Below are 24,356 nucleotides of genomic sequence, written 5' to 3'. Positions count from 1 at the left end.
TCCTCCATTGGGGTGCATGGAGCTTCCGAACAGGTCCGCCTGAAAAACTGACAGCCGGACCTGATCGAAAAGCCCGTGTGAAAGGGGCCTTAGGTCTACAGCGACTGCACTTCTTTGTAGTGCACAGTGGATTTTCCTTTAGTAAATAAACCCCAATGCTCCAATATCTCCAATGTGTATCCTGTCCATGACCTCAGCCACACCTAATTACCACATCAGTTATGTAACTGTCGTTAAGACAACACAACACTACAATTCTCTGCTCAGATGTATAAGCAGCCATAGCTGGATGCAGCAATGGGGGGAATATACTGTACCTTGTATCTCAAGCATACTATATGTAGGAATGGAAGACTTTACATGTATTAAAAGAATTATATTAGTTTCCTTGCGGCTGTATATAGTTTTAAAGTATGCATCTAGCAATAAACTGTCTAGCATGCTCTTTTGATCCAATGTTCAATTATTAAAGACCACATCCTAGTGATGTGCTGGAAGCATTTCTTTTTCTTATCTGAATTATTTAAGTCTGCCCATACATGGAATATTACAGGCACAGACAGCAAGGCAAGATAGAAATGTGAAAACAAACGCAGACTTTTGACCATATGTAGTCCAGTCATGTTGAAGAGACAAAAAAAGACATGCATTTTAAGATTGTTTGTCCTGCTTTTGTAGTAGTGAATTATATGATTTCTACATTATATGATGTTTTCCAATAAGCAGATCCCAAGAGCTGGGCAATACAGTATGTGTGTCTCAGAGCTATTTGCCAGGTGAGTCAGTGTTCCAGACCTATTTTAAGAGATGTGACCTGATCGTTCTTTGCTGACACTGCACCAGTGCTATAGCAGTTAAGCCTGTTGTACACGGGTAGAGAATATTGTACAAATCAAGTCTTTTAGACCATCTTCTATGGTTATCTTCCCCAAACAGGAAGCAAAAGTAAAGCTGGTCATTCTCTAGTAGAAATTTGTGCAAAACTTTTGTTTTTAAGGACGTTTGATTTTCTAATTGTTAGTGGGGTCAAATTAAAGTTCATTTTTGACAGCAGAGACAGGAAAAATTGGAGGAGCGGGGATGGAATTTTTTTGTAGAACGAACACATTTCTGACATTATATTTTTTATCCAGGATAGTCTGTGCTCCAAAATTGACTGTTAAAAGCAAGCAAATAGTTGACATATTTTCAAACAACTTTCATCAAAATTACTGAAAATGTTCATATAAGAGCCCATTCACACTAGCACGACTTGTGAGGCGACTTGTGTAGCCCCAGGTCGCTTGACATAACAAAAGCAATGTTAATCAATCAGTGCCGTCTTAATTGGCACTACTGAAGTAGCTCCGACTTCAGAAAAGGGTCTTGTGCTACTTTGAGGCGACCTGTGATCCGACTGTCCCATATACTTCAATGGGAGTCGCCTCCTTATCTTAATTGAAGCGACTTGTTATCAGACTTTCCAGGAAGAAGAAAGAGATTAGCCAGGCATTCCCCACAGACAAAGTCGCCTGTCTCTTCAAAGTAGTGCACAAGTCTCTTCCAAGTCTCTAAGCAAGTCTCTTCAAGTCACGGGGCGACTTTCTGGTCGTGGTAGTGTGAACCGGCTCTGAATGTTTGTACAAAGGTTCGTTCGAACATCTACTAGTGTATGGTCAGTTGTATTGTATATATGGCCCTCCAGAACTCGGTAGCTATTGGACAGGTTGATTTCTTTTTTTTTTTTTTTTTTTTTTTTTTTTTTCTTCATTCTGGTAACCTCCTGTTCCGTAATAGATCCCTATCATGCACTTGGTGTATGTAAACCCCAACAATCTACACTTCTTATTTACTTCCTTTTGGCCTGTTAAATATATCTTTGAAGATAAGTGGCCCAAAAGAGGTGCCGGTACTCTATTGTAGCCTATAAATTTTTGTCCCCCCCACCCCACAGGGTCCCCACAGAGCACCCCCCCCTGGCCTGGGCTGGGACTCCGGAGCAGGGGGACTCACTGGTGGTGACTGGTCTGGCTCTGGAGTGGGAAATATTCTTGGGGGGGGGGGGCAATTGAGGGCGCAGATGTCCAAAATGAGCGTACTGGTACGCTAAGGCGCACGTAGAGGTGGCGGTATGCTCAAGAGCCATATTTAGAAGTGGCGGTACTGAGTACCAGTGCATACCGGCCCACTTACAGCACGGGGTGTATCTGTTTAACCCCTTCATGCCCAAGGGTAAAACAAATCCTAATGCCTAAGCCCAATTTTGCAACTTTGACATGTGTTAGTAAAACCGTACATATTACAACTACTTTGTCCATCCAGGTGAATTATACCTTGTTATTTACAGGACAAATTTCGCTTTCATTTGATGGTAAATGGTTATGATATCTCATATATAAATATACATATATATATATATGTATATTTCTTGTTACTACCATAACCTACCACCAAAGAGCTACCCAAAATAAATTATCCTGCTCCTGACAAACGCAGTGATACCACTTAAATACTTGTATGTTTTTTTTTTCTTTGTACCCGTAGTGCAGTCCAGCATATTTTGCTTTTTATTTTTTTGTCCTGCCTAAAACAAACTGACACTGATACTAATTTGAAAAAAAATCCTGCCCAAAATATATTGACCTTGACCTTTGAACTAGGGATCGACCGATTATCGGCAAGCCCGATATATCGAGGGCCGATATTGACTTTTGCCGATATATCTGTATCGGCCCCGCAACTGGCCAATATTGCCGATACTCCAAATATTGCTCATGTAAGGGTAAAATGATGTCACATAGCATAATTCAATTTACAAATGTTATTGAATATGCCACTCACATATGTACAAATTAAAGATATAAGCAACTCCACATCAGCAGATCTGCTAGCAGATCAGTATCTCTCACCCACTTGCCGTAAGTGATACCCGGGTGATACCGTTCGGCATCCACTCAATACTGCTCGGACTCTCACCCGCTCCATCTCCCACCCACCTGATACTGATCCGTCTCTCACCCACTTGCTGTAAGTGACACCCGGGTGATACCGCTCCGTCCGGCATATGATCTCGGAGGTCACATGTGTGACCTCCCAGATCGTCCTCGTGTGCTGGACGGAGCGGTCTTTAGGCTATTAGCGTTTTTTGATCATCAGCGTCTAGGAACAGAAAAAAAAAAAAGTTTGTATAGTTTCTTGTAGCATTTTTCCAGCAGAAATTTAGGTGTATATTCCTTGTTACTAGTATAATCTACCACCAAAGAGCAACCCAAAACAAAATTCTCCTGCTCCTGGAAATCACAGTGATACCACTTTGTGTGTGTTTTTTGTTGTTTGTACCCGTAGTACATCCCAGAACAATCGTGCATGTTTTGCTTTTTATTTTTTTGTCCTGCCTAAAAAAAGCGAACACTGATACTAATTAAAAAAAAAAAAAAAAAAACAATCCTGCCCAAAATATATTGACTTTGACCTTTGACCATTACTTGACCCAAACACTAATCCTGGCACTGACTTGGATCAAACCTTGATCTAGGTATTTTTTGTTTATATTTTATTGTTTTTTTGCTCCTAAAAGCTCAATAGTGTTCTCCTTGGTGTCCATACACACTACTTTAGGCTTTTAGCTTTTTTTGAGCTTCAGCGTCTAGGAGCAGAAAAAAAAAATAGTTTTTGTTTAGTTTCGTGTAGTGTTTTTCCTGTAGAAACGCTCCTAAATGCTTATAGCGTTTTTCTTTATTTTTTTTAATAGAACTGCAAAAATTCTACTACAAAAAGCTATTACCAGCGTTTTTTCCAGTGTGTTTTTTAGCTAGTGTGCATGGAACCTCCTTAAAATAAATTTATTTGAAACACACTTTTTTTTTTTTTTTTTTTCTTGTCTGCGAGGAGAGACAAAGATGCAATGCATCTTTCCTCTCCATTTACAGAGAGAAACACAGGGGCAGGCTTCACAATGACTGATCACTGTGGTAACCAATCAGAGGCTACCACAGCAGGGATCAGGTAACCCGAAATTGGGAGTTTCAGGACCCGATCGTTAGTACGGTGCCCGGACCTCTCTCGGTGAGCCCCCAGTCTCGATGCTGGGAGCGCACTGTGCGGCACACTCCCAGCACAAAGGGAGATATGCAAATATGTGGCCCCATGGCAAAAAGCCCAGTGCAGTGGGGCTGTATATTTCTTACATCAGCATCAAGGAGTTATGTTTTCTTGTATTTATTGCAACTTTTTGACTCTTAGAAATCCAGAGCAGTCATGTGCATTCTGCAATTTTATTTCAAGCGGTCTTGTTCCCTTGGATTGCAGAATGCCTCCCCCATATATTGTGGAAATGAGGAAACTGAAAAGTATTCTGTTCTTTAGCAAAAGACAACATGGGAGAAGTGACACCATTCCTTGCAATTTTAGAACAGTGTTGTCCGCCTACAACAGTAAAGTAGGAGCTAAATGTATTTATGGTATTACCAACAGGTATTCGTCTGTACTTCAGGGTCTAGGGATTAAACATGAGAAAATGTTTGTATTGCAGAGAGGCTGCAATGAACTGCATGAATAAGGTGGTGTTTTTTTTTTTTTTTTTCCCTTGACATATAGTTATAATAGAAATGCTTATCAGGTAAGGAGGCGCTCATTTGAAAGTCTAGTGTGTTTTTTTTTTTTTTTTTTTTATCAGATTCTTCTTTTTATGTCTACATAAATCTAGAGGGGCTGTCTAAGCTGTAAATAATTGAGCATTAAGAAAATATTTGTTGTTTGTATTTGCATTTATTTTTCAATGTTTGTTGCATTTATCAATCAGATGCTTTTAATATTGTGAAGATTAAATTTAGCTTCAAAGTAAATTTTACCATGTTCAGGGTGGGTGTGCTCTTGCCATGATGTGTGAGAAAGCATAGCTTATTTGCACATTATAGTACACTTACCCTTTAGTGTGCCCTTCTCTAGTGGTATGATGGCGATCCTCTCTCCCATTGCTCCTTCAAAGCCACTGACCTCTTCTTTCAGGTCTGCCATTATTCCACCACTGATGATGGAACTCCTATGTATGCAGAGCTTCTTACACTGTACCCCGCATGCACTGCAGGCAGTGCAGAGAAAAAAATGTTATTAGCAAGAGGCTGAAAGTTTTTTTTTTTTTTTTTTTTTTTTTTTTTCCTTTTTCTTGTTTGGGTTTTTTTTTTTCTTTTAGGGGGTTTTGTTGGGCAGAAGAGACCTGCATAGCCCACCACCTAGCAATTATTTTTTTCTTATTTTTACTTCCGCTTTGTAGGTGGAAACTCTCATACCTTATGGACCAGAGTGATTTTTTTTCCTTTTTGCTATGAGCCTGTTTAACAATAACATTGTCATAATTTAGGATACTATAAAAATTAAAACATTTTTTTCTTTATTACAAACAAGGCTTTCATTTAGTAATTTTTTGCAAAAAAAAAAAAAAAAATTCCAGGTAATAGACAAAACAATGTACGAAAATGGAAGAATGCAGTGTTTTTTTTTTTCTTTTTTATTTTGCATTGTTTTTTTTTTATTTTGACTGGCTTTTAAAATATTACTGTATGCCTTTAGATAAAAAATATATGCATATTTTTATCTAGTAATTTGGCCTGTATTATAGTACCGTATATGGTTTATACTAATATGATGATTCTGGTACAAAGCATGAGTGCACATAAAGGCATTTTATTCCTTTTCAGTTTTGCTCAATGTTTATGTGACACTCCGAAGAACAGACTTGTTGAAAATAAAACATTTTTAATTTGTTTATAAATTAGATCTATATATATATATGTGTGTGTATATATATATATATATATATATATATATATATATATATATATAATATATTTTTTTTTCACTGAGAAAAGATAGATAGCAAAGAGGGGATTAATTGGGGCTTGTTCTAGTTAAAGGGTTGATAAAATGTCAAATAGGAATACATTTTAACAATTATTTTTATTTGTTGCTTTAACTGATGTCATACGCTGAACAAAGGTCACCTCCTTGATCTCCATGTGAGTAAAATTGCTTCAGTTCACACAACGGCATGTAAATCGTGCAGGAACCTCAACGCATTCCCGTTCAATTTGCATGCGATTCAGTGTGGTACAATTTGAGCCCATTCATTTTCAATATGCTCAAACCGTACCAAAGTCGTGCATGCAAGAGTTTTGGAACTGCACTGAAACTGGATTGCATGGTACATTTATACCATGCAATCTGGTGTGGGCAAACGCACTGTGACCTGTGTCTGGGGGATCGTTAAGCTTGCACTGACACCCGTTGCAGATTGCAAGGACAGTATAATTTGAATGCGGTGCAGGAAACGCACACAGATCGCAGGGGTTTCACGCACTGCATTAGTGTAATCCTAGGCTAAATGAAATGTAACGCTTGTTATGATGTTTGTTAAATGCATATATCTATATATGTAATCAAAGATCTGCAACCACACACACAATCAGGCAAACTAACTGTACAAAAAGGGGTTGCTTGACTAAAGACAAATAGGCTTTTCACTTTGAAAGGGAGTTTTCCTTCAGTGAATGTGGTGAAAATTTACATTGTAAAGAATACACCATTATGTGCAAGAAAAAAAAAAAGTTTTTGGGCGATTTACCTGACTCACTAAGCAAAGCTACCTTGCAAAGTGAACAGCCTATTTGCCTTTAGTAAAAGAGTGAACCTTTCCCGAGAGAAGCAATGAAGCATGCCATTGATATCTCGTTCTTTGAATGGAGGATTCACGTCCCTGTTTCCCTTGTGATTTAATTCTTTGGAGTCTATTTAGAAATGTTTTCACCCATTATTCACACATTTTTCTAATTTAATCCAATTTAGAAAAATGTGTGCATCTTGGGTGAAGGTTATGTTAATCCTTAAGCCCCTTTCATACGGGCTTTCCGATCCGGTCCGCCTGCCGGTTTTTCAGGCGGACCTAATCCAATGCTCCATGCACCCCTATGGAGGAGCAGATGTCAGCGGTGACATGTCCGCTGAGACCCGCTGTTATCCGATCCGATCCTGTCCGTTAAATCCGGACAGATAGTAACCCTATTTTCCATCCGTCTGGAGGATCGGATCAGATGAGAACGGACAGACGGTCCATTTTAATCCAATCTCCCATAGAGGAGAGCGGGGATCTGACAGGCCCATCTCAGCACAGTGAGCAGAGACCGTCCTCTCATCCACCTGCTCAGCGGGGATCGGCGGATCGATCCCCGCTGAGCAAAACCGAGTCCGCCGGGCAGAGAGCCTGTGTGAAAGGACCCGTAGGTAAAACATTTAAAGGGATTGTAAAGGCAGAAAGGTTTTTTTTTTTTTTCTTAATGCATTTTGTGCATTAAGATAGATTAAAAAAAAAAAAAAAAACCCCACCTGTGTGCAGTAGCCTCCCTAAAACTTACCTGAGCCCGCCTTTATCCTGCAATGTTCCAGGAGTTTTCAGCTGCCCAGGACTCCCTTCCTTATTGGCTGAGACAGCAGTGCGACGCGATTGGCTCCCCCTGCTGTCAATCAAAGTCAGAGAGAAAGGGGCAGTGCCAGGTCACAGCTCCGTGTCTAAATGGACACGAGGAGCTGTGACTCAGCTCGGTGCCCCCATAGAAAGCTGTTTGCTGTGGGGGCAATCAACAGGAGGGAGGGGCCATGAGCTCCAGCCAGGGACCGGAGAAGAGGAGGATCTGGACCACTCTGTGCAAAACTAACAGGTAAGTATAACATTTTTGTTTTTTTAAACTACACTTTACAATCACTTTAAAAGTTGAACCCCTCGAGTCACAGAGCAGGTAACCAAATTAAAACAGCCAGGCAACAATCCCTTTTAGTAAATGGTCAGCAATAGCAGCTTCACATCTCTTATAGGAAAGGATAGAATATAGTTTCTCTTTTACATTTTATTTTCATCCTACATATACCACCAGGGCGCTTCTGTAACCCCAAAGTCATCTTTTTTTTAATCAAGTGATTATACCTTAAGTTTAAGCAGAAATGTGATTGTGTTGATAATAAAATCCTGATTAAATGTGTTTTCTGAAATGCTCCATTTTTCAGGGCCAGAGCCAAGGCCAAGAGACGCCTGTACTGATGGAGCAGAAATGATCATTGATGGATGCTGAAAGAAGCAACGTGTCATTAGCCAAACTAAACTGGTTGTTCTGACCAACGCTGCTCAGTGGATAGCAGACATGCTGGAAAATGTCTATTGTATTATAAGATGCCAATTCAGTCCTCTGCCTCTTGTATATAATGTAAATTCCAAAAACAGTATATCTCAGGGTCTGGATTACTTCTGATGTATTCATTTTGTAATTATAATTTGTAAGCTTCAGAAGAATAAATGACCTTTGTGCCAACTGCATTCTGTTAGTTAATATTGTGTTATATATAAACCGCATTAGTTCAAATATAATACACGGTGTTCATTCTTACCAGTAATGCATGCATCTGTTCGTTCAGCAACCACTGCCCGTGGATTCCTACATTCCTTGATGCACAACCACTCCTATCTTTACAGAAGAATATGACTGTTTGTAATTTGTATGATGGCTTTAGAGTTTCATATGATGTGAAGTTTAAGGGCCCCAACACATTTGAATGAATTGTTTGCTTGGGTCCTCATCATTCATGGTTGGAAAATGCTTGGGTCCTCATCATTCATGGTTGGAAAATGCTTGGGTCCTCATCATTCATGGTTGGAAAATGCTTGGGTCCTCATCATTCATGGTTGGAAAATCTGAAGAATTTTGTACATTATGGGCATGTTCACATTGTTTTCATTGAGCTGCGTTTTTCTGCACACCAAGCATATGTATGGTGTGAACAGGACACATAGAAAACAATTGCTTTATGTGCCCCTGTTTACACCATACATGTGCAGTCATGTGCAGATAGACACTGCTTAATGGACATGGTGTAAACCAGGACTAAAATTAAAATGTGTGACCAGCTTTGGACAGTTCTTTATTACAGGTTGAAATAACAATGGAAGAACAATATTACCATATAATTTATAAAGCTACGTTAACATCCTTGGATGGAAAATAAAAAGTAGTAGAAGGTTCCCTTTAGCATTACACATGTGTGATGACATAGGCACATGACCCTTACTGATTTCAGATTAGCCTATTCTCTCCTTAACACCGACTGTGACAAAGCGCCTATGACCTGATGTGTTTAACATTGAAAGGAGCCTGCAGTAAAGGTAAGCATTTTGGCTGCTCTTTTACCATAGGTTCACATCTATGTGGTTGATGCGGTTTTCAGACACGTCTTGCAGTTTTACACATGCGTTTTTGGTGCATTTTTGTTGCTTTTTTTTTTTTTTCTACTCTTTACAAACTGTGTATAGTTGGTTGGTTGTTCACGTCCTTATGAGTTAACATGGGGACAAGATCCATATGTTGAGTGCATGTGGCCTGGTATAGTTTTGGGGGGGGGGGGGGCACTCGCTCATCCCCTCCCTTTCCTGACCTGCCAGGCTGCATGCTCGGATACAGATCTGGTATGGATTTAAGGGGGGGCCCCATGCCATTTTTTTTGCCAAACTTATTTTATTGCCAGCAACGCTTTTTTTTTTTTTACATTCTGGCTGTCAGTAGGGAAGCCTTCTGACAGCTGGGAAGCCTTCTGACAGCTGATGACTCATCAGTTGTTCAGGCCATGGTGGTTGGCTTCCCGGCCCCTTCCTTAACAATCAGCTATACACAGTGTGTTATGGAGAGAGAAAAAAAAGCAAAATGCATGTAAAAACTCATCAAAAGTGCAACACTTGCTTTTTGGTGCCGGTCTTTTGAAGTCTATTACACGCAAAAAGCAATCTGCTGCAGGGAAAAAAAACCTGGCCCTTTCCAAAAACGCACTAGCTGAAAAACGCATAGATGTGAACATGTACCATAAGAAATCATGTTAAATGGATTGTAGTGCGTTTCTAAAAACTGCAAAATGCATAGGTGTTAAACTAGGGTAAAATATATACATATACACAAATATATATATATATATATATATATATATATATGTGTGTGTGTGTAAATTTGTGTTAAAACATTTCTGTGCCAACCCTGTGTATTAACCACCTATTACTCCTTTCTATATACTATAGAAAGCAGCTAGCACCACTATGTATCCAACCACCTGTACAAATTGCAATAAATATATAGTCACAAGAAAGTGCAGCGCTCTCCTTCAATAAAGTGCATTCAAATTTTAATGTGTAAAGAAAACAGTGTAAAAATCATCTATGTATAAAAAATGAATTAATATGAGTCCATCTTTTTAAATATACAATCGATCAATAAATGATTCAATGTCCATGAAAAAAAGGTTGCAGTCCCATACACCAGAAAGTCTTCAGTAATTGCCTCTGATCACCATAGTGCCCTTCACCCCACCTATGGGGGTCTTCTCACCGCTTGACTTGACCTCCCTAATTAAAGGAGGTCTATATGCAGTTTGCAGTGTTCAAAGTGGCACCACTTCCACTGGCCGTACACTCCAAATCCGAGGCTCTCAGCGCGGTGTCAATCATAGGAGGCAAGAGCAAAGAACCATTGTGAAAATCGCTAATAAAAAGCATTTATTTCCATATTAAAAAAAAAAATCACATTTCAGAAGTAAAAAAACGAGCATTTTACAATACAATCCTCTTCATACACACCTCCACCTAGTTCCAGTGTGATTACGTCACCGCCCACTTCATGCGTAGCGCCCAGTGGGCTTTCTCAAAGGTTCAGGTTCAGAGCAGATGTGTTTCAGGATCCCCAGATTACAGACAGAAGGCTGCGGGAAGGGCTGGTGCAATGTAGAAACACCTTGATGAAAAAATTAACCACTCAACAGGGTGGCTGCAATCCCTGTATGCCCCTTAATGTTTAACCACTTGCTGCCCAGCTGCCACATTTTTACTGAGGCAAGTCGGCTCTATTGCACAAAACTACATACCTTTACGTTGTTTTGTGCAATAGCCAGAGGGGGCGCACGCTTGCTAATTGGCCATGGGGGGGGGAGCCAATCAGTGGGTCCGGCAGAAGCGATGTCTGCCAGCCACCTGCGATCGCCCCCCATAGAGACAGAACGGCAGTCTCCCTATGTAAACAAGGCAAACCACCATTCTGTCACAGATGACCACGTGGATCCTGTGTTCCTGCTATTCAGGAACACAGATCTCTATGTTCATAGATTAAGTCCATCCCACACATAGTTAGAAAGCACTCTCTAGGAGCACACTTAACCCTTTGATCTCCCCTGGTGTTAACTCCTTCCCTGCCAGTGTCATTAGTACAGGAACAGTGCATATTTTTAGCACTGATTACAGTAGTAATGTCACCGGTCCCCTGAAAAGTTACAGGTGTCCGATCTGTCCGCCACAATGTCGCAGTCCCTCTAAAAATCGCTGATCGGCGCTATTTCTAGTAAAAAATAAATAAAAATGCCATAAATCTATCCCCTAGTTTGTAGACGCGTTAACTTTTGCACAAACCAATCAATGCACACTTATTGGGATTTTTTGGCCAAAAATATGTAGCAGAATACATATTGGCCTAAAATGATGAATAAATTTTTTTTTTTAATTTTATTGGTGCTGTTTTATAGCAGAAAGAGAAATATATTTTTTACTATTGTTCATTGAGAGACGCAGCTCCATATTCTTCTTGACCATTGAAGAACACTAGGCAGAAAAAATCTTTACCACGTCTATATGGCAGTCCCTGCAGGCATACACCCACACATTCTGCTATAGGATTCAGTTTGTTTCTGCCTAGTTTAGGAGTAGGACTTAGTTCCCGACTGGGACTTCGGTCTTAGCTTGTCTTTTTTATTTTAATTTTATTTTTTGTTTTATTTGTTAAACAATGTAATTTAATTTTTAATAGATAGTTATGTTCCTGAGAGAACTGCAATCAACAGGTGGACTGGGTTTTTCGGACTGGATATCCTAGATCCTTAAGTTCTCCCAGCGAGCGTGTGCAGGTTATAGCCCGGCGCTAGGCCTCGCCACGACAGCCTCGCCTTGGGGTCAGTATTGGCTGATCTATGCGTTCTCTTCGCTGAAACTTCTGCCGAGGCTTCTGCGCAGAATAGAGGTGGAAGGGATTCCGGTCATTCTGGTGACCCCAGACTGGCCTCGCCGGTCTTGGTACGCAGATCTGGTAAGGTTGGTCGCCAATGCTCCTTGGAGACTTCCTCTCAGGGAAGATCTGCTGTCTCAAGGGCCGATCTTCCATCCTGCTTTACAGTCGCTGGCTTTAACTGCGTGGCTGTTGAAAACCAAGTATTGAAGGAGAGGGGTCTTTCTGACTCAGTGATTCCTATACTGTTGAAGGCTAGAAAATCTACCTCCAAGGAGATCTATCATCGCACGTGGAATTCGTACATCTCATGGTGTGAATCGCTGAAGGTGCATTCTCGCCTTTTTTCGGTGGTTAGGATTTTGACCTTTCTCCAAAGAGGGGTTTAACAGCTGTTGGCCTTGGGTACTAAAAAGGCCAAGTGTCGGCTTTGGCTGTGTTTTTCCAATGCCCTTTAGCTACGCATGCTTAGATTCACACTTTTATTCAAGGGGTTTTCCATATGGCTCCTCTGAGACGATCCCTGTTACCTCCCTGGGATCTTAACTTGGTACTGTCTGTTCTTCAAAAACCTCCTTTTGAGAACATTAGGGAGATTCCTCTGCTTACACTGTCACAGAAGGTAGCCTTTTTGGTGGCTATTACCTCTGCTCGCAGAGTATCTGAATTGGTGGCAATATCATGAGATAAGGTGATACTTCGACCTAGTCAATCGTTTCTTCCTAAGGTGGTTTCTGATTTCCATTTGAATGAAGACATTGTGCTGCCTTCACTCTGTCCTAAGCCCAAGCATCCCAAGGAAATTGCCTTGCATTCTTTGGATGTGGTTTGGGTAATTAGGGTTTACCTGGTGGCTACTGAATCTTTCAGGAAATCAGACTCTTTTTGTCTTCACAGAAGAACCTCGAAAGGGATTGGCTGCGTCTGGCGCGACCATATCCAGATGGATTAGGCAGACGGTGGTACAAGCTTATTCACTGAAGAGTCAGGTTCCAACTTTCCCTGTGAAGGCGCATTTCTCTAGGACGCTGAGTGCCTCTTGGACTTTTCGCCATCAGGCCTCAGTAATGCAAGTTTGCAAGGCGGCAACTTGGTCGTCTGTGCACACGTTCACAAATTTCTACAAAGTAGGTGTGTTGGCATCCTCGGATGCTTCTTTTGGCCGCAAGGTTTTGCAGGCTGCTGTTAAAAAGAGAAAATATTCCCTTTGAGGGTGTATGTTTTCTACGTGAGCTCTAGTTGTTTCTGGTTGAGCTCCATGTTCACTGGTTGGCCTTTGGGGAATTATGTTCTTTTCTGCGTTTTCCCACCCCTCATGTAAATACTGCTTTGGGACATCCCAATGGTCAAGAATATGGAGCTGCGTCTGCCAATGAACTTCAGAGAAAAGGATTTTACGGTAAGTCAAAAATCCAATTTTTTTTTCCAGAATTGTCGCTTTTTTTTTTGTTTATCGCAAAAAATAACCGCAGAGGTGATCAAACACCACCAAAAGAAAGCTTTATTTGTGGAAAAAAAAGGGACATCAATTTTATTTGGGTACAGCGTCGCACAACCACGCAATGCTCAGTTAATGTAAAGCAGCTCCGTATCGCAAAAAATGGCCTGGTCATTAAGGGGGTAGAGCCTTCTGGGGCCGAAGTGGTGAATTTTCAGTTTTGACTGGAGTGTACTTTATAAAAAAAAAAAAAAATAATCAAAATAGCTGTTTTGGCTTAAAGCATTGTTATTTGTTATGCCTGCAGCCAAGGACAAAAAAGATAAAGTGAAGTCTCAAAGGAAGCAGCTGTTGCTGGGTGATTCAATCATAAGAAGTGTGGAGCTTAAAGAAAATGGTTTTGTGAGATGTCTCCCTGGTGCTACTGCTAGATGAGATAGAAGACGTATTATTAATATTGTTAAGCAAGCAAAGCAGGAAGGGGACGTGGATGTTCTTGTCCATCTAGGGACAAATGACCTGGCTTGCAATGAAGTGTCAGAGGTGAAAAAATCTTTTATCACACTTGGAAATGACGTACAGGATTTTGCATCCACCATTTCATTTTCTGAAGTTCTGCCTGTGCATAATGTTCAGAATGATAGGCAGAGGCGCATAAAGGAGTTCAACATATGGCTTAGTAAATGGTGTCAAGAGCAAGGATTTGGCTTTGTTTCTCATGATAGCTCTACTTGGAATAGAAAGGAACTGTACAAAAAAGATGGTTTGCATCTTTCTCTCAAAGGAACAAATGTACTTAGTGAACAACTCCAAGAATTTGCGAAAGAGTATTTAAACTAGGAAGGGGGGGCAAAAGAGTGGAATTACAAGAGTCCAATTGCCCCCCGAAACAATGCCAGAACAGGTCAGAAGCACAGAGGTTAAGAAATGATAAGCTCAGAGTCCTGTCTACAAATGCTCGCAGTTTAGGTAAAAAAAAAATCAATGAACTTGGGTCAATTATGGCATCAGATAATGTAGATTTAGTGGCTGTTACGGAGACATGGTTTAATGAAAGAAATGACTGGGACATAACCATACCAGGGTACTCTTTATACAGAAGAGACAGAGAAGGCAAGAAAGGAGGAGGAGTGGCCCTGTATGTGAAAGATAGCATTAAATCTAACCTAATACAAGTTGGTGAAGCCAACATAGAGTCAGTTTAGGTTACGTTGCAGTTTGCTAATCATGCAGTAACTCGTGTAGGTGTGATATATAGACCACCTGGTCAAGTCAAAGAACTAGATGATCTACTAGTTGAAGAAATAGCTAAAATGACAATGAAAGGAGAAGTTATCATTATGGGAGATTTCAATCTTCCAGATATAAACTGGAAAACCAAAATAGCAAGTTCTACCAGGAGTACAGATATTCTAAACTCCCTACTGGGGTTGTCTCTGCAACAAGTGGTTGAGGAGCCAACCCGGAGGGAGGCCATTTTGGATCTGGTATTCACAAATGGGGGTTCGGTATATGATGTCATTGTAGGCGAAACCTTGGGATCCAGTGATCACCAGTCAGTGTGGTTTAATATAAGAACTGTGAAAGAGTCACACCACACAAAAACAAAAGTTTTAGATTTTAGAAAAACAGACTTTTCAAAAATGAAATTAGTCATAAATGAGTCCTTATCAGACTGGTACGGATTACATGGAGTCCAGGAGACATGGGACTACTTAAAAGGTGCATTATTGAAGGCAACAGAAAATTGCATTAGACTTGTCAGTAAAAGCAAAAAAAGGAAGAGACCACTGTGGTACTCAGCAGAAGTGGCCCAAATCATTAAAAATAAATAAAAGCTAGCATTTTGTAATTATAAAAAAACCCAGAGCAATGAAGATAAGGAAATCTACAAGATTAGGCAGAAAGAGGCCAAGCAAGTTATAAGAACTTCTAAAGCGCAGGCAGAAGAAAAACTAGCTCAGTCTATGAAAAAGGGGGATAAGACATTCTTCAGATATATAAATGAAAAAAGGAAATTAAAACAAGGAATAACTAAATTAAAAACAAAGGACGGAAGGTATGTAGAAGAGAATAAAGGGCTAGCCGACTGCATTAATGAATACTTCTGTTCAGTTTTTACAGAAGAAAAAGGAGAAGGACCTCCACTTGAAAGGATGACTAATGAATCGTTTGATGCATGTGTCTTTACAGAGGAAGACGTTCTAAGATTGCTGTCTAAAGTGAAGACAAATAAGTCACAGGGTCCTGATGAGATACACCCAGAATTATTAAAAGAGCTTAGTGGTGAGCTGGCAAAACCATTAACAGATTTATTTAACCAATCATTAGTAACAGGAGTCGTCCCGGAAGATTGGAAATTGGCAAATGTCGTGCCCATTCACAAGAAAGGTAGTAGGGAGGAATCGAGCAACTATAGACCAGTGAGTCTGACATCAATAGTAGGCAAATTAATGGAAACCCTATTAAAGGATAGGATTGTGGAACATCTTAAATCCCATGGATTGCAAGATGAAAAACAACATGGGTTTACTTCAGGGAGATCATGTCAAACAAATCTTATAGATTTTTTTGACTGGGTGACTAAAATAATAGACGGTGGAGGTGCAGTAGACATTGCATATCTAGATTTTAGTAAGGCTTTTGACACTGTCCCACATAGAAGACTTATCAATAAACTGCAGTCATTGAGCATGGACTCCCATATTGTTGAGTGGATTAGGCAGTGGCTGAGTGACAGACAACAGAGGGTTGTAGTCAATGGAGAACATTCAGAACAAGGTCATGTTACCAGTGGGGTACCTCAGGGATCTGTACTGGGACCAATTTTGTTTAATATCTTCATAAGTGATATTGCAAAAGGCCTCGATGGTAAGGTTTGTCTTTTTGCTGATGACACAAAGATATGTAACAGGGTTGATGTTCCTGGAGGGAAACGCCAAATGGAAAAGGATTTAGGAAAACTAGAAGAATGGTCAGAACTCTGGCAACTGAAATTTAATGTGGATAAGTGCAAGATAATGCACCTGGGACGTAAAAACCCAAGAGCAGAATATAGAATATTTGACACAGTCCTGACCTCAGTATCTGAGGAAAGGGATTTAGGAGTAATTATTTCAGAAGACTTAAAGGTGGGAAGACAATGTAATAGAGCAGCACGAAATGCCAGCAGAATGCTTGGATGTATAGGGAGAGGTATAAGCAGTAGAAAGAGAGAAGTGCTTATGCCGCTGTACAGAACACTGGTGAGACCTCACTTGGAGTATTGTGCGCAGTACTGGAGGCCATATCTCCAGAAGGATATAGATACTCTAGAGAGAGTTCAGAGAAGAGCTACTAAACTAGTACATGGATTGCAGGAAAAAACTAACCAGGAAAGGTTAAAGGACCTTAACATGTATAGCTTGGAAGAAAGAAGAGACAGAGGGGATATGATAGAAACTTTTAAATACATAAAGGGAATCAACTCGGTAAAGGAGGAGAGCATATTTAAAAGAAGAAAAACTACCACAAGAGGACACAGTTTTAAATTAGAGGGGCAAAGGTTTAAAAGTAATATGAGGAAGTATTACTTTACTGAGAGAGTAGTGGATGCATGGAATAACCTTCCTGCAGAAGTGGTAGCTGCAAATACAGTGAAGGAGTTAAGCATGCATGGGATAGGCATAAGGCTATCCTTCATATAAGATAGGGCCAGGGACTATTCATAGGATTCAGATATATTGGGCAGACTAGATGGGCCAAATGGTTCTTATCTGCCGACACATTCTATATTTCTATGCCATCTATGCCAAATCACCCTTTTTTCCTTACATGTTCAGCTCTTTAACTTAGCTTTTATTGGAGCATGGAGGTTAAATATTTATTTAGGTGGTGACAAATTTTAAAGCATGTATCTTCATCTACTGCTACTACATTAAGGAGAAAACTTTGTGTCTCATACCATTTATAAATCATGAATTTGAATTACAGCTTATTAATATTCTCGTACAAATGTGACTTGGGTCCCATTTTTTTTGCATGCTGTGATATGCTTGAGTGAGCAAGGATTTCACATAGCCAGGAAAGTGCAGAGAAAGCAAATAGTTCTATGCACAGAGCAGTAAGTAATAAATTGCTACCTTCCTTAATTTTCCCATGTTGTACACAAACAATGCCTACCTTTTAATCTATGTCTACACTATTTAAAAAGTATGTTTATTGCTGGCTCTGGCTCTTTCTCCATGGAAGAGATTCAATCCTACTTCATGTCCTGGTGACATAACAGGAAGCAAAGGGGCCACTACTATGCCTTCTGTGTTCTAATTAACATAAACTATTTCTAAGTTAGGCAGGGTTTGAGGTTAAAATGGAAGGATACACAGGATAGAGAGCATAGCGTATTTAACCACTTATGGACAGGAAGGTTTTACCCTCTTAATGACCAGGTCATTTTTTGCAATTTGGCACTGCATTATTTTAACAGACAATTGCACGGTCCTTTGACACTGTACCCAAAAATAATGGATGTCCTCCCCCCCCCCCCCCCCCCACAAATAGCGCTTTCTTTTGGTGGTATTTGATCACCTGTGCAATGTTTTTTTTTTTTTTTTTTTGCGCTATAAACAAAAAAGTGAAAATTCAGAAAAAAAATAAATATATATTTTTCACTTACTGCTAGAACATAAATGCTGAATAGCTGCGTTTTTCAGCATTTTAAAGAATTAGGCCTCATGCACACAGGACGTTTTTACAGCTGCTGTTTTTTTATCTTCAGATGTTTTCTCTGCAGCCAGTAAACTCCACAGCGTGTTATCCTATGTGTCCATGCACAAACTGTCTGTTATCAGCAGTTTTTGGCAGGGGCATTTTCTGGCTGGATGAAAAAAAAAAAACCGAACTAGTGGGTTTTGAGAGGAGTTTTTCAGCTGTAAAAATGCTGAAACTCTGGTAAAAAAAAAAAAGCTTAAAAACGCTGGAAACCGCCAAAAAACCTGGCTTTTCGTTGTTTATCAGCGTTTTTGAGCCATAAGCTTTTGTGGGAGTATAGTTTTGCCAAAAAAAAGCTAAACGCTGAAAAACGCTACTGCAAAAAAATAAAAACAGCAGATGGAATGTGATTAGTAAATATGAAGTAAGCCAAATGCCTAAAATCTATTAAAAGTTTTAACATGTTGATATGTTTTTACATTTGTACCCTTCATTAAAATATTATGCAGCCAGGTGTTTGGCCAGGCAGAGAGCTATTTTGGACACAGTGCTCTCTATTCTCCCAATGGACTTCGGATGTATGGGTTTATGCTACCTTGCCTCCATCCACGAGGGGGAGCTGACAAGCAGAAGGAGCTCAAGAGACTTGATGAATCAATTAAATTCCTCGTTTTTTAAAAAGTAAAAATCAAATTTTTTTTCATAATTTTAGGCCAATTTGTATTCTGCTACATGGTTGGTTAACCACTTAAGCTCCGGAGGTTATGGCTGCTCAAAGACCAGGCCGTATTTCGCAATTCGGCACTGTGTGATTGTAACGAACAATTGCGCGGTCGTGCAACGCTGTACCCAAATGATGTCCTTTTTTTTCCCCCACAAACAGCTTTCTTTTGGTGGTATTTGATCAGCTGTGCGATTTTTACTTTTTCCGCTATAAACAAAAAAAGAGCAACAATTTAGAAAAAATGCCATGTTCCCCTCTGGAGGCTTTGGTTTCTTCTGCTGACTTCTGTCACTACTGTGTCTTATAGAGCAGCAATCGCTAACCAGTGGTCCCCAGGGCTTCTGCTGTAGATCAACATGTGGTGGATGTATACCTCCCAATGTTTCCAGTGTTCTCAATGCACGTTGACAGTTAATACCATCAAGCACGCATTGATACCTGATGACTCCTCTGTATTTCCGGCTCCTGTAAACTCAGAGAGAGGCACCAAGAGTAGTGCGGGGAGTGGAGGAGGGGACTTCCAATGGCAGCACTGATAAGACTGGGAGGGAGTACAGAGCTCTAGCATATGGCTGGATAAAGAGGTAAGATCCAGTGATGAGTCTGTAAGGCAGCAGTGTGGGACAGAGAGCCAGAGCATTATATGTATAAATCATCTAAAATTCACGTTAGTGGTCTGCGGGATTCAAAATTGTGAGTTTAGTGCTCAGTGAGGTCCAAAGGGTTGCTGACCACTGTTATGGAGTGGAGGGGAAAGTATTTCATTTTCTTTTCAGAAATACCTTTTTTTTTTTTTTTTCTTCATCATATGGCGTACATCACAACACAGTATTGGCTAATTTCTAAACCAATACAGTATCTCACAAAAGTGAGTACACCCCTCTCATTTTTGTAAATATTTTATACCTTTTCCAACACTGAAGAAATTACACTTTGCTACAATGTAAAGTAGTGAGTGTACAGCTTGTATAACTGTATATTTGCTGTCCCCTCAAAATAACTGAACACACAGCCATTAATATCTAAACCACTGGCAACAAAAGTGAGTACACCCCTAAGTGGAAATGTCCAGATTGGGCCCAAAGTGTCAATATTTTGTGTGACCACCATTATTTTTCAGCACTGCCTTAACCTTCTTGGGCATGGAGTTCACCAGAGATTCACAGGCTGCCACTGGAGTCTTCTCCGACTCCTCCAAGAAGACATCATGGAGCTGGTGGATGTTAAGAGATCTTGCGACCTTGCATTCCTCCACCTTTAGTTTGAGGATGCCCCACAGATGCTCAATAGGGTTTAGGTCTGGAGACATGCTTGGCCAGTCCATCACCTTTACCCTCAGCTTCTTTAGGAAGGCAGTGGATGTCTTGGAGGTGTGTTTGGGGTCGTTAAGTTGGAATACTGCCCTGCTGCCCAGTCTCCTAAGGGGGGGCGGGGGATCATGCTCTGCTTCAGTATGTCACAGTACATGTTGGCATTCATGGTTCCTTCGATGAACTGTAGCTCCCCAGTGTCGGCAGCACTCATGCAGCCCCAGACCATGACACTCCCACCATCATGCTTGACTGTAGGCAAGACACCCTTGTCTTTGTACTCCTCACCTGGTTGCCGCCACACACGCTTGACACCAACTGAACCAAATAAGTTTATTTTGGTCTCATCAGACCACAGGACATGGTTCCAGTAATCCATGTCTTTAGTCTGCTTGCCTTCAGCAAACTGTTTGCGGGCATCATCTTCAGAAGAGGCTTCATTCTGGGACAACAGCCATACAGAACCATTTGATGCAGTGTGCGGCATATGGTCCCCCCCCCCCCCCAACCACACACACACCCCTTCAACCTCTGCAGCAATGCTGGCAGCACTCATATGTCTGTTTCCCAAAGACAACCTCTGGATATAACGCTGAGCACATGAACTCAACTTCTTTGGTCAACCAAGGCTAGGCCTGTTGTGAGTGGAACCTATCCTGTTAAACTGCTGTATGGTCTTGGCCACCGTGCTGCAGCTCAGTTTCAGGGTCTTGGCAATCTTCTTATAGCCTAGGCCATCTTTATGTAGAGCAACAATTCTTTTTTTTTTTTTTCAGATCCTCGGAGTTCTTTGCCATAAGGTGCCTTGTTGAACTTCGTGACCAGTATGAGAGAGTGAGAGCGATGACACCAAATTTAACACACCTGAGACCTTGTAACACTACTGAGTCACATGACACCAGGGAGGGAAAATGGCTAATTGGGCCCAATTTGGACATTTTCACTTAGGGGTGTACTTACTTCTGTTGCCAGCGGTTTAGAGATTAATGGCTGTGTTGAGTTATTTTGAGGGGACAGCAAATTTACACTCTTATACAAGCTGTACACTCACTACTTTACATTGGAGCAAAGTGTAATTTCTTCAGTGTTGTCACATGAAAAGATATAATATTTACAAAAATGTGAGGGGTGTACTCCCTTTTGTGAGATATTCTAGGTCATGCTGCACCTCCAGATGATGGGACAATGGTAAAAATCCAGCTAATGTCCATAGGTGCTTCTTGGATCTTCCAGCATCAGGCTTCAGTTTCCCAGGTATAGTGCATCTGGTCTTCCGTTCACAGGTTTGCTAAATTCTACCATGTGGATGTCCAGGCTTCAGCAGGAAGCCGCTTCAGTTTTTTTTTTTTTTTATTCATTGGCTTGTTAGTTATCTGTTTCCCACCCCTAATGGCATTGCTTTTAGACGTTCCATTAATGTAAGAATTAGCCAATCTTGTGTTCTGTGATGTATGATAAGGTAATAGAAATGTTTACTTACCTGTAAAATCTTTTTCTTGTAGTACGTCACAGGACCCTTCCCTGTGTCTAAGGTCACTCCCATATTGCTTGCTACAAAACTGAAGGCTTTGCATTGGCGCATTGAATAGCACCCCAACATACTAAGGCAACACATCAGTGTTGTAGTTTGCTACAATGCATTGTGATACAAACAAAACTGGCCATGTTTAATTTTTACTACATTAGGATGCCCTGATAGCCCATTCGTTTCATAATAGTAAAACACATTTATAAGGTGCTGGAATTTCAATGCTTATTTCAATAGTACAAAAGCAAGGAAAGCTTCAAACAAGCTCACTGGTTCTTGTGAAGCAGCTCTCAAACACACACGTCTACCCATTAGATATGTGGAAGCAACTTAAAGTATACTAATGGGGGGGGGGCGTGACTCCGAGCTCTGTGATGGCTGCTTGATCACAGAGCTCCGCCGGACCGCAATGATACTCGCCGCATAGAGGGACCCTGGACACCCGCAAACCGGCAAAAAACACACAGTTAGTCTCATACTTTCCTTAAGAATGCCACAGAAGAAGAAAGGAGGGCAAACCCAGCCTCACAAGCTGACGCCATTCACGGGCACAGTCCCGCTCCACATGCCTCAAAATTGCGGCGGCCCGCACAGACAGGGTCCTGAGGTAATTCAAATACCCACTGCTAATTTAGGGGCTAATACACCGCCCACCCCACACAGTGAGGGGAGTTCTCATTCAGGGACCAATACTCCATCCACTAGGAGCCCCGCAAGGTCCCGCCAGAGATTAGACCCCACAGCTGGTGACACCTGGGACCCTGACATGGAGGTTGGCAGTGTTTTACCTCAGCAACAGCAAGCGACCACCATCATTGACCCTATTGCTGGATTCCCTACAACGGGCCAGCCAGTCTCAGACACTGTGTTGAAAGACATGTTAATGTCCCTCAGGGACTCCATTCATAATGACCTTACAGCTTCATTCGCAAGATGTCGCAAGGAAGTAAATGAATTAGGTGACAGAGTTGATCAAATTGAACAGGCCATGGGTGAATATTCCACTGCATACAATACACTAGTTGATGCCCATAGTGCCCAAATGGAAGACATATTATGAATTAAAGATAAATTGGCGGACCTTGAGGACCGTTCCCGCAGGAACAATTTAAAACTTGGGGGAGTCCCAGAAACAGTTCTACAGTCCCAACTTCCTCAGTATGTCCAGGAAATGTTCCAAGTGATTGTCCCTTCACTTTCTGCACAAGATCTTATTGTGGATAGAGTACACAGAATTCCCAAACCTTCTTTCTTGGCTGATGATATCTCTAGAGACATCCTCTTGCGGGTTCACTATTACAAAACAAAAGTAGCCATTATGGAGCAATTTCGCAAAATAGACCAGAGACCCCCAGCCTATACATCTGTCCAGATTTTGCCAGGTTTATGCCGCCACACTCTTCAACGTAGGAGACAACTGGCCAGTATTACCAAGGCTTTGAGAAATCACCACATTTCTCATAAATGGAAATACCCCGCAACATTGCTTATTTCACATAACGGTACCACTGTTCCTGTTTCCACAATGGATGAAGGTCTTGCCTTCCTAAGGCAATTTGACATAATACCTGAAATGTCTCCATCTCCTAACTTCATTCCTATCCAACCTAGAGGTACATCTCAATATGACTAGCAAGTTGTAAACCGAAGACTCCCTCCACATAGGATGAGACATGAAGCGGGTCCCTCTCTCACCCCTCGACGTTCCACCTAATCTCCGCAGTTCTTAGTGGATCTTCCACCATACCCCATGTTCCTAAGGATATCAGTTAGTATATCCCCGGTTCTGTTCCTAGTTCCTATTTTTGCTTTTGCTTTTTTCTTTGCTCTTTTTGTTTTTGCTCATTGTTTTAACACAGGATACCTTCCACAGTCTGCATGGGATTCCTTACAGTCCACACTCATCCCAAGTGACCTAGGACTAGACACTCGTCTACACACTCCCCGGACAGCAACGATGAGGATTTTCCCACTGATAGCCTTGGATCCAAGTAAGGCCACACGTTCTCCTGCAAAAACCTTTAATCCATCTTTTCTGTGATGATTACATGCTTATCACTCAACGCTAAGGGATTGAACCATCCCGCCAAACGCCGCTCCATGTGGCAGGAAGCCCTAACACATAAAGTGGACATCTTATGTGTTCAAGAAACACTTTGAAGTCTCTAAAAGTCATACGTGCTCCAATCATAACTTCCCCCATGTCTTCCTCTGCTGTGCAAGCAATAAAACAAAAGGAGTCTTAATTGCGGTGCGGGATACAGTTAGTTTCCACCTCCATAGCTCCACCATTGATGAAAACGGAAGATTCATCATACTGACATGTGATGTCAACTGCAAGCCTTACACGATTGTACCCCTCTACGCTCTCAATGTCCACCAGATTTGTTTACTCAATAAGCTTTTCAAAAAAATACGTTTTAAATATGGTGGAATTATTGTTTGTGGAGACTTCAATGCTGTACCTGACTCACTTTTGGATGCTTCCAAAGGTCCTTCTAGAGGTCGCCAGGAACTTGGTAGTTTGCTCCACAGAGAGGACTTATTTGATGTCTGGAGATGCAACCATTCCAATGAGAGAGACTACACCTTCTTTTCTCCCAGACATAACTCATACTCT

The 24,356-nt window shown here is 41.0% G+C and overlaps 1 protein-coding gene across 1 annotated transcript in view; it reads left to right on the top strand.

Moving 5' to 3' along the window:
* The window catches only part of ZDHHC14 (zDHHC palmitoyltransferase 14), a 139,232-nt gene extending 130,894 nt beyond the window's left edge, over positions 1-8,338 (top strand). The window contains exon 10 of the mRNA XM_082249829.1: positions 8,032-8,338. Coding sequence (XP_082105955.1) covers positions 8,032-8,079 — 48 coding nt within the window. The 3' untranslated portion in view covers positions 8,080-8,338. The remainder of the gene's footprint in view (positions 1-8,031) is intronic.
* The last annotated feature ends 16,018 nt before the right edge of the window (positions 8,339-24,356 follow it).

Source organism: Pelophylax lessonae (genome assembly GCF_965119305.1).
Source record: "Pelophylax lessonae genome assembly, chromosome: 3".
Taxonomy (NCBI): domain Eukaryota; kingdom Metazoa; phylum Chordata; class Amphibia; order Anura; family Ranidae; genus Pelophylax; species Pelophylax lessonae.
Note: the sequence above shows the minus strand (reverse complement) of the source record. Positions and strands in the feature narration are given on the sequence as shown.